This window comes from Ailuropoda melanoleuca, chromosome 13 (genome assembly GCF_002007445.2).
Source record: "Ailuropoda melanoleuca isolate Jingjing chromosome 13, ASM200744v2, whole genome shotgun sequence".
NCBI classification, from domain to species: domain Eukaryota; kingdom Metazoa; phylum Chordata; class Mammalia; order Carnivora; family Ursidae; genus Ailuropoda; species Ailuropoda melanoleuca.
The window spans coordinates 9,637,401-9,647,898 of record NC_048230.1 but is presented as its reverse complement, the minus strand read 5'-3'; the positions used below and the strand labels follow the sequence as shown (position 1 = coordinate 9,647,898).

At 58.2% G+C, this 10,498-nt stretch overlaps 1 protein-coding gene across 2 annotated transcripts; it reads right to left on the bottom strand.

The window, feature by feature from the left end:
• Positions 1-53: 53 nt before the first annotated feature.
• Positions 54-10,441, bottom strand: RASL10B (RAS like family 10 member B). 2 transcript variants are annotated; one of them, XM_034640696.1, is made up of 4 exons: positions 9,739-10,441; positions 7,275-7,637; positions 2,991-3,115; positions 54-2,494 (listed from the first exon to the last, which is right to left on the bottom strand). In XM_034640696.1, the coding sequence occupies exons 2-4, from the start codon at positions 7,488-7,490 to the stop codon at positions 2,224-2,226; spliced, it is 612 nt and encodes a 203-aa protein (XP_034496587.1). In that variant the 5' UTR covers positions 7,491-7,637; positions 9,739-10,441; the 3' UTR covers positions 54-2,223. The 2 variants fall into 2 exon arrangements, with proteins under 2 accessions (XP_034496587.1, XP_019659752.1); XM_019804193.2 differs by having other exon boundaries at positions 7,275-10,441.
• Positions 10,442-10,498: the final 57 nt, after the last annotated feature.

Sequence of the window (10,498 nt, the reverse complement as noted above, 5' to 3'; positions counted from 1 at the left end):
CTGTAGGAGAGCCCTTTCCCTTCCAGGGCAGGAACTGAGCCAACAACACCTTGTACAGAAACAAGGGAAAACACTCCCTGATTTTTAATCCGACTTCCGATCACAGCGCAATGGGCATCACACACACTTCCAGACCCTGTGGTGGGAAACTCTGGTGGGGGGGGAGGACAGAGACTCAGAATGGAGGTGGAGGGAATCAAAATCAAATACCTGGAGTGCAGTGGAAGGGCTGAGGGGGGCCCGCCAGGCGATACATTCCAATGGCTCCCATAAGGGGCAGCCAGAGGCCTGGGTCCCCCATGTCTACCTCAGGTGCCTCAGCTGGGGGTGACAGTGATGGGGCAGGTGAGATGCTGCCATCCCTCACCCCATCCCCCTGGTGACCCAGGGGGCTGGGATGCAGGGGATAAAAGGGGGCAGGCCCTCTTCCTTACCCTCCCAGCCACTCCAAGGTGTGGGGAAGGGGAGCCGCCTCCTCTGTTTCAGAGGGAGGCTCAGAGAGGGCAGGTCACTTGCCCAAAGTCATGCAGCACAGCAGGGACTAGAACCCAAGGTCAGGGCAGTCACTGCAGGGCTGTGCTACACCCCACAGGTGGAGGGAGAATCAGCTGGGGAAGTGGAAGGGAGAATCAGATTCCCTCTCACACTGGATCTGGATAAATTCCCTACCCGTGAACCCTCCCCCAGATTCTGCTCCATCACCACTCTGGGCTACCTGATTTTCTGGTCTACACACTGCAGCTTGGCTACATTGAGGCTGGGTTGATCTATCTGCCCCTCTTCTAATGAGGGACTTTCCTATCCTCCCACCACAGCAGGGCTCAGGACTCAGCCTCAAGGAGAACTCAGCCAGGGGCAGGGGACACGCACCATTGTTCCCACCCTCCAAGTACCCCAGTAATCCCTCAGGCTGCTCCTAGTATCTTCATGAATTTTGTTATTTCTAAATCGATACAAAACTGACAGTGATCAGCTCCGGTGACGAGAGGTAGAAACCGGCCAGGCAGCCGGAGAAAATGGGGTGGAGTGAGTCAGGGCATAGGGCCAACTGGTGTTGGGACAAGGGGGCATCAGATCCTGAGGGCCTCTATCTAGGGTGTGGGTGTGGGCATACCTCCCCCCAAGCACAGGGGTCCCCATAATTCTTTTCCTGGCTCTGCCCCTCCCCAGATTTATCAGAGAAATCTGAGATTCAAGGCAGGCAGGGTCTGGGGCAGCAGATTGGAGTGGGATGGGGAGATAAGAGTCCTCACTAGCACAACCTAACCCCCCCCCCAACCTCGGGACACCACCTTGCCCACCACCAGTCCCGCAAACCCAACATCCCCCAATCTTGCAGACCACCCATCACAGGAGGGAATAGAGGGCTGGAACCTGGCATCATGGAAATAAATTTATCCTTTGGGGGATTCCCTCTCCACACTCCGTCAAGAAAAAAAAAGTTTCAACCCACGGGGTGATCTGGCTTTGGGGTCAGGAAGGGGATGAGGGGCACCCGGCAGGGATGGACCATCGAGTTAAGGCTGGAAGGTAGGTTGTTGTGTCTCTGGGGGCTGCTGGGCGGGGAGATCTCCCTGGAAGGGGGAGAGCTCAGCCTTCTCCTGACTGACCTGGGACCTCAACCCTCGGACCCCGATTACGGTCCTTGGGCCACCCGCATCTCTCTGCCCTGTGCCGGTGGTGCTGAAGGTCCAAAGGCTGGCCTCACAGAGAAGCTGCCAGGATCTGCGACAAGGGGATGAACAAAATGAGAGCCCTGTAAACGGAGCTGGGGGCAGGAAGGTGGACCGGAGGGTGGGTAAGACAGCTCAGGACCAACAGACGCTTGGGCAGACAGACATGGGGAAAGAAGACGCAGGGCAATGACAGACACACTCTCTGGAGAAGACGGGTGGGGGCCCCGGCCAAGGCAGCACCTCCCCACCCCCACGCCCCGCGCTCTCCCTCCCGATCCCAAAAGGCCAAGGCGCCCCTTGGGGCCCAGCCGGGCACGGTGCTAGCTACAGCAGTAAAGGCGGCGGGCCCAGAAGACCGATGCGGAGAGGGGCCGGACCGGGCAGTTGCAGGAGGCGCCCTCTCGGCCTCCGCGTCTCCCCGCGAGGCGCGCGGCTGCGGGGGCGTGCCAGGCCGGGTCGGTCAGAGTCCTTCCCCCGGCGCTCCCCGCCCGAGCCCCGCAGTCCCGGGGGAGGCCCCTCGCCGGCCGCTCGGGGTGCGGCCGCGGCGTCACATGATGGCGCAGCGGTTGCGGCGCAGCGCGCCCTGGAAGCGCAGGGCGGCGTGCACGTGCTTGCAGCGGGCGCAGCCGACGCTCTTGAGCAGCTCGCTGAAGAGCAGCAGGATGTGCCAGTTGTACTTGGCCGAGCACTCCACGTAGCCGCACTTCCAGGTCTTGCGCACCAGGTGCGACACGTTCCAGCGCGGGATCACGCGCCCGCGCTGCAGGTCCCGCTTGTTGCCCACGATGATGATGGGCGTCTCCGAGGTGCCGATCACCCTGCGGGGTGAGGGGGCGGATCTCAGAACTCCGCACTCGGGTCTCACAACCCCTGGACTTCAAGAAGGGCAGGTCAATACTGCCTGGTCCAGACTGCTACTACCATACCTCTGTTCCGGGGGCAGCGCTCAGCCTTCGGGGTGCCTTTATATTCTCTAATCAGAACTGATCTAAAAGGTGGGTACTATTGTTATCTCCATTTTACAGATATGGAACCTGAGGCTTATCTGTTAACTGGCTTAAAGTGATGCAGGTGAGTGGCCCTGGCAATTTTGTTCCCAGAGCCCCTGCTCTTAACCACTGCATTAGACTAGCCATGGTGAGAATCCCAAAGTGAGTTATTAGGAATGGGACAGTAAAATGCGTGTGCGTGTTTGAATGTACGTGCAGGAATCAGAGGGTACCTCACCAGTGCCCCACCCTCCCCCCCTGCACCATTTCCAGGGCAACTGGGGCACCCAGTGAGGTGGTAATGGACTATATCCTGGCCCCTCACCTCGTCTCTAGGATCTGCTGGCGGATGGTCTTGACGTACTCAAAGCTGTCAAAGCAACAGATGTCATAGACCAGGATGTAGGCGTGGACGCTCCGGAGTCCCCTGCAACAGGCGTCTGCCCACTCCTGCAACAGCCCCAGCCAGTGCCAAGGTCAGAGCAAGCCCGAGGGCTCCCCTTGCCCCCAGCCACCTCCAGCCATACACGGCATTCCCACCTGCCACTGCACCCTAAGCCTCCCACAGCCCCCCATCCCCAGGAGGCCTGGCCCAGAGCAGACCCGAGGAGCTCAGTGCAGTGGCTTCCCCACCTCCAAGCCAGGATAGGGCAGGTCATGCTTCCTGACCTCTGCAGCGGCACTCACTGTCCTGTGCACATCTGGAGCTGAGATCTGCCTTGTGCCATTTTATCGCCCAACCCATTCATCCATCCACTCGGTCCTTTGTTCAAGTACACATACTAAGTGCCTGCCTCTAAGAGCCAAGGCCTCTGGGCTAGTTGTTGGATCTGTTGAAATCCTGTCTTCCAGTTTAAATGTTTCCTCCTCCCCCAGGAAGTCTTCCTGCAAGCAGGGGACTACTCCCTTCATTTCCTGTGTTCTAAGAATACCCTGATTCTACCTTGGTTAGAGTTGTTTCCATCCCCCGTTCCCTAGTTCTGTTATGAGCTCCTGAGAGGGCCAGAGCCAGGCCTTCCTCGTTTTTGTGTTGACTCTTAGCAGGCTCTTTGATCGCACTACCAAGGCTGGTGAGCTCTCCGTGGCCTTGAACCCCACCTGTTCTGTGCAGGGATCAATGCAACTCCTGCCTATAGCAATGCCCTTAGATTGTTACCCGGAATTGCCCTTCTGTTTGCTCTACGTTGCCCTCGGGGCTGAGAAGGAGAAGGCCCCCAAGGAGAAAAAGACTGAGACTGACTGCATAGTGGGGGCTCACAGACACCAGGGCCCAAGGGCAGCTCCAGAGAGACAGAGCTTCCTGAATGCTCAAGGCAAATTCTGGGGAAAGGGCTGAAGCTCCGGAGGAAGAGGCCTCAGGAAAGGCTGAGTGTACTAAAGAGAAGGTTCCCTAAGAGATTAATTAGCTGATTAACCTTCCAGCAGATGGCAAACGCAAGAGCAGCCGAAGGCAGCTGATGTGTGGAAAGAAGGGGGTCTCTGAAGTTGGGGGAGGAGCAGGCCTCCAAGGACAGAGGGAACCAGGGTCGTCTCCCTTGAGGGCCCAGGCAAAAGCGCCGGAGGAGCAGGCATGTGCCCTGCCAGCTTCTGAGCTGCCTCGGGCAGGGGCCAGGCTTGGAGGACTACGGCTGGCTCTCCACCTCAGAGCAGGAGTGAAGGAGGAAAGATGCCGGTGGCCGGGCGGCCGTGGTGGAGAGTTCAGTCCGGCTCCAGAAAAGCACTCCCGGACTGAAAGGCTTAGAAGCTGCAGCAGTGGACTTCCCCTGGGAGATGATGTGGCATCTTTTCTTTGTGCTGAGTTATAACTTTGCTGCAGGGGGAAGATGTTGGGGACATATCTAAAGCCTCCGGGAACCAGGGGCTGGCTTCTCAGGCCAGGGAAGCAGGGAAGACTGCACTCCAGCCGCTGGACGTGGTGCCCTCTGAGAGCGTGGGACCCCCAGGGGCCTGGGGTTCCTCCCCTCACCTCCACAAGGAGTGGAGGGCAGCAGGAAGTGGGAGCAATGGGGAAACAGGCACAGAGGATCCCACCTTCTTCCAGCTCTGGGCTGGGGAGAGGGAAGAGCTGCCAGCCTCTGAGGGTGACAGCCCCACCTCTCCCCCCACAGGCTCCTCGCTCCTCCTCGAGGGGGCCTCCAGGCTGCCTTCCCGCCCACTGCTCTTTGGGGGGTCCTAAGAGGGAGAGGAAGAAGGCTCCTAATTCTCTGCCTTGTGCCTTCACCCCGAATTGAAGGAAGGGAGCAGGAAAGCTCAGCTTTCCTTCCAGCTCGTGCTGTTCAGGGTTCCAGACTGTAAGCGACCATCTTGGGGCCATGTCAAGACAGAGGAGGAGCCGTGGAAACTGAATCCAGTTCTAAGGACCCGGGAGCTGAGGGAAGCTTGGCCATCTGGGTACTGACCCTGCATTTGTTGCTCGTTTCTCTAACCTCAGGTTCACCCTCTGATAGGAGAGGGGCTGTAGGGGAACAGCGAGGCTCAGAGCACTCTCCTGGCCTCTCAGCTGGTCTTGGGGAAGAATGTATTTCTCTTTTCGGACAGTGGCCCGTGAGATTCTTAGCTTTTATATTTGATCTTTGGGGATGCAAGGTCCCTTCTCAGTATTTCTCTGCTCAAAGTCCCTTTCTTGTGCTCCAGGACATCCAGGACAGTCTAAAACTCAGGATCAATCAGGAAGAAAAAGGGCAACAACCCAACAGAAAAGATGGGCAAAGGCCTTAATAGTTGTGAGAAAAAGAAATGCAAAAGCCCTTAAGCCTGTGAAAAGATGCTCAGCTTCAGTCATCATCAGAGATACAAGCCGAAACTACACTGAGAATATCACATCTCATCTATCAGACTGTCAAAACCCCCAAAGTTGGACAGTATGTTCTGATGGCAAGGCTGTAGGGAAACCAGCACTCACACAGGGTCACAAAATACGAAATTTCCTAAGAAGGGGAGGGAAACCTCCCTTTCCAAATCCAGCTGCATTCATCCTTTGACCTAGCAATGCCATTGCTGGGGCTCGATTCCACAGATACGCCTCCCTGTGTGCAGAGAGATTATGAACAAGGCTCTCGGTGTGGCAGACTGGCAACAGCCCACTTGTCCAACAAGAGGGGACTCCAGGGTCCATCTCTCCAGGGGGTTCAGCGCAGCCATGCTACCGACATTCAGATACCAGCACTCGGGGAAGATCTCCAGGTTATAGCAGAAAGCAAAAAGACCAGGTGGAGAACAAAAAAAAAAAATTTTTTTTTCTGTAAGAAAAGGAGTGGAATAAGAGCATATTTTCTTATTTGTCTAAAGAAACTGAAAGTGTGAATAAAAAACCAGTGAGGATGGCCATCGAGAGTGGGGTGAGAATCAGGGTGAAAAGGGCAGGGTGGGACTGGATTTCTCTGGGTGTACCTTTTTACAGTGGGGACTTTTCCCCTCTTTCTTCTTCTTCTTCTACTTTTTTTTTTTTTTTAACAAAGATCGGATTTTTAAACTGTGTCTTATCTATTCCGAAATTCAAATTAAATTAAAATGAAATCTACAACAAACTGTGAAAAAGTAAGCAAAGCTCAGTGAGCCGGACTGGGACGGGGTCTGCTGCTGAAGTCTCCTGCGAAGAAGCACAAGGTCCTGACCCCGGACACAGCCCTGACCTCGTGGTTTCCAAGGGGCAGATGTGTGGGTCTGGCTTTTGTCTTTGGTGTGGATCCCCCACACCTGTGACGGGACAGCCGAGTGTCCCTGGACTTGGGCCACGGTCCTCCTGCCCGGAGTTGCTGAGACGGTGCTGAGCCTGAGTCCCTGCCCCAGAGATGGCTGACTCTGCGGTCACAACAGGCCAAGCCGTGGCCCCTGCCCGTCCTTCCAGAGAAACCTCTGAACGCTCTGGTCAGGGGCTTCCTTAGGTAAGCAAATGTGTCTTAGAGTTGAGCCCCTGGTTGCACCCCATCTCCTGCCAAGCCAGAGACAGAGAGAGAGAGGGAAGGAAGACGTGGTCCCTGGAGGCTGCGGAAAGGAGCACTGTCAGCCAGGGCACTGGGGCATGGGAATCCAACCCCTGCAGAAAGGGTGCCCCGTGGGCCAGTCCGGAGGTCAGGGGCAGAGCATCACTTAAAGAAAGGCCTTTGCATAAAAGACTGTTTGGGGCCTCCAGTCTCCCAGGACCCACCTTTCCCAGGCCCTGGCTTTTCCTTCTGCTGTCCCTTCTACAGACGCCACAGGTCTGAGGCCACGGTGGGCAGAGCCCGGAGTACTAACAGGCATCTAGTGTTCCTGCCCTTCTTGCCGCTGACCCTTCGCCACCCAGTCCCACTTAGCAGACACAGGCCGCCAAGCACACACTCACTGTACTCGGTAATCGCTGCCTGTCCTCTTAGCTGCGAGTTAGGCAGGCAGACCCTGGAGAGCACGCCGGACGTCTGTTTGCACACCATTCTGCCCTGGTGCCCCACCCACCACACGCTCATGACATATACGTGGAACACAAATGACGGCTCTAAGCGGGGTGGCCCGTGGTGCGGCTCGGCACCCTCCGAGCCCTCGGAGGGGGACAGGGCCCGGAGAAGGTGGGAGTCCAGCTCCCCACCCCACCCCCCACCCCCCGGCTGGCCGCTCCAGTGGGCCCTCGTACCTGCAGCGTGTTGACAGGGAAGGTGCTGATGGGCGGGAAGTCGAGGATCTGGAGGTCGTGCACGTGGCCGTTCATGACGACGGCAGGCAGGTAGAGGCGGCGGGCAGTGGTGGGCACGCAGGCCTCGCTGAACTCGTTGTACAGGAACTGGCGCACGATGGCACTTTTGCCCACGCCTCGCGCCCCCAGCACGGCCACCCGGTAGGTGGAGACCATGCCTCCCGCCCCGCTCCGCCACCGCGTCCTCGCCGCTGCCTGGGGCTCCCCTGGGCTGCATATTCCAGGGGCTGGGGGCTCAGCCACCGTCAGGACCCACCATTGCTGCCCCTGCTTGCCCTGGGCCCTCTGCGGCCTCCACCTGGACTGTGGGGACAAGAGGTGGGCTTGGTGGGCCCGCTTTTCCCTGGATCTGTCCTGTACTTCCCCCGCCTGGGGACTCGGCTGCAGCTGTTCCTGCCCCTTGGCATACCTTCCCTTTCCCACAACACCTAGCTGCCTCTATCCTGAGTCTCTCCATCCTCCCTTCTTCCGTCCCCCCCCAACCCCGCCACCACCCGCCCCACCACCGGTGGGAATCACTCTTTCCCGTATTATGACCTGACTCTTGGCCAGGTCTGACCCCCCAGCCCCCGCCCCCAGCCAAGGCAGGCTGCAGAGTGGGGCGCACACTAGACTGGCTCCAATCCGAGCTTTCCCACAGAGCCCGGGGGTAGCCGAGTCCAGTGTGTCTTGACGGAGGCACGCCCAGCCTTTTGTGGAGAGAGTTCTTTATTGGGCAGGACGTCTTACAGTCCTGCTGCCAGGAGGTACCTGCCAGCAGCCCACTCCAGTCGCCATGCTGGCCAGAAACATCCCCTATTTCCAAAGGTCCCCATTGAGAGCCCTGGACCCGAGGAGCACTTTGGCTCTGGAGCCCACCACTTATGGAGTGCTTCACGTTAGCACCCCCACACGGTGAGCCCGCGTCAGGACAGTATCCCCCGGGGATAGGAGGCATTCCCACTTTAGAGAAGACTCAAGAGGGGCGGGAAGTGGGCCCAAGGACACACAGCTGGCGATGGCAGCTACCGCAGTACCACCGACCTCCAAGTTCAGGGATTCCAGCTGGTGCATGCCTACAGACCAAGGGCTGGGTCTCATTCCTGGACATCCCCGCCCCCCCCGCCCAGGCTCAGAGGGCCTGGCACACAGCAGCTGCCCAGGAAAGGGCTGCTACAGGCTTGGACCTTGCTCTGGGTTCATTCGCTCCTTGCTTGCTCAGTTTTGGTGACTCTAGAGCGTAGGTCTAAACCCCAGCTATGACGTTTCCTAGCTATGGTCAGAGGGCGGGTCCCCTGCCCCATCCGAGCTATGCTCTGCACATATATGAAGTGGGGTTAATAGCCCCTATTTCTGAGATAATCCAAGTCAACCTCTAACCAGCTGCCTTCTCCTTCTGTTGGGGATGGTGACCAGCGAGGCGGGTACAAGCCTGAGCCTGCCCGTCCAGGGACTGTTGGCAGGAGGGTAACACCAGCGCCTGCTACATGCGCCCAGGGCAGATGGGCGTGCTGGATTCCCACAGGGCCATGCTTTTCAGCATCTGTGCGGGTCTTCTCTGTGGATGCGTGTTCTTTTCATATATACCCAGTTCACAGCCGAATGGACCTCAGTCTGGGCTGGCTCCGAAAATCCAGTCCACTGGGTCTATGTGCATACAGCATAGTAAAACATTGGGCTGGATTTGCGGTGAGCCCCACCGAGGTCTGATTCCCAGCTCTGCCACCTAAAGTGTGGCCTTGGGCAAGGCACTTCATTGGGTGTTGTGATGTCATGAAAGCAATGTCATGAAAAGTAAAGCCCAGTGTCCACAGTAGTAGGTGTTCAATGAACAGTGGCCACTGTGAGGTACAGGGATCCTTCAGTCATCTGAGGTTTTCTAAAATCTCAACAGGACTCCTAGCAGTCTCAGGAAAGGTCACCATCCACTGTTGTTCTCGTACATGTAGTGTGTGTGTGTGTGTGTGTGTGTGTGTGTGTGTGTGTGTGTATGAGAGACAGAGAGAGAGAGAGAGAGAGACTCTTCTCCCCGTTTTATTGAAGATAAAACCGAAACCCAAAACCAGAGACTCAGGGAAGTGGAGACCACACAGTCGCTGAGCTATCAACTAAGACCAGGACCCTGATCTCCTTTCTGCCCCATGTGGTGTCCTTTCCCCAACAGGTGTTTATCCACTTCCCTGGGCTTCCCACTGGGGTAAGGACCGGTCCCTCCTCCCCATAAATCCCTCCAGGCCCTGGGCCCCTCAGGCATCCCTGGACACTGTTGGCTTGGCAGAGAGCCTCAGCTGGGTTAATTACATAACCAGCACAAGCAGGTGGGGAGGGGGGCATCCTGAGGGAGGAAGAGAGGGCAAGGAATGCAAGAAGAGTCCCCACCTCTCTCTGGGTGTGGCAACTTAGAGGTACCTAGGATGTGTCCTACCTGCAGATTCTCCTGGACGCCACACTCCCTGCACAGAAATCAACCCTTTCTGGAGAATAGCTGGGAAATAAACGGGGATAGTGCTGGAGCCAGGGAGGGGATGCAAGGGAGGCCACTAGGCTGGCCAGCCTCCTGGAACTCACCAGGCCCAAGTGTGGCCCTGTCCCTGACTCAGAGGTGATGGGTGCCCCCTCCCTCTTCTCAGGCAGGGGTCCTGCGTCTAAGTGCCTATTAACCCAACGTCCCTAGCTGGGTGGGGACTGAAGGGGGCTGTCCCGAGAATCAGGGCCCAGCCCCCTGAGCGCTCCCTCCCCGAGGCCTGCGCTCTGCAGTGAGTCTGCAGACAGCGCCCCGGCAAGAGACCGGGGACACACACTGGGGCCAAAGCCTGCTTCTTGTCCTCTCCCCTCGACCTGGACACACGAGTCCTGCCCCAGACTGATGGCCCCGGCTTTGTGGTCCCATGGGCCGAGTCACACGTCTGCCCGCTGTTTGTCCCCACACGTTCATGTGGGAGTGGGCGGGTGGGGGCGTCGGAGGCTGCTGGGCTCCCCATGACCTGATTGGTGGGAGTCTGGGGGGGATGCCGGAGCCCTGCCTGCTCTCCGCCTCCAGCACCTTGCAGGCACCCCCTCCCCCAAGCTCCCGCTCTTACGTGGCCGCCCCGCGCCGCTTCCCCGCCAGCCCGCCGGCCCCCTCCGCGCTCCTCGCCCTGGCCCCCAGGCCCGGCCGCCCGGCTCCCACCCGCACCGCCCCCCCC

Bases quoted from the DNA above. Each gene is read 5' to 3' on its own strand.
- RASL10B (XM_019804193.2), bottom strand. From the start codon at position 7,490: ATGGTCTCCACCTACCGGGTGGCCGTGCTGGGGGCGCGAGGCGTGGGC. The intron at 3,116-7,274 runs GTACGAGGGCCC...GGGCTGTTGCAG, and splicing joins TCCCTGTCAACACGCTGCAG to GAGTGGGCAGACGCCTGTTG. The intron at 2,495-2,990 runs GTGAGGGGCCAG...CTCACCCCGCAG, and splicing joins CAGCAGATCCTAGAGACGAG to GGTGATCGGCACCTCGGAGA.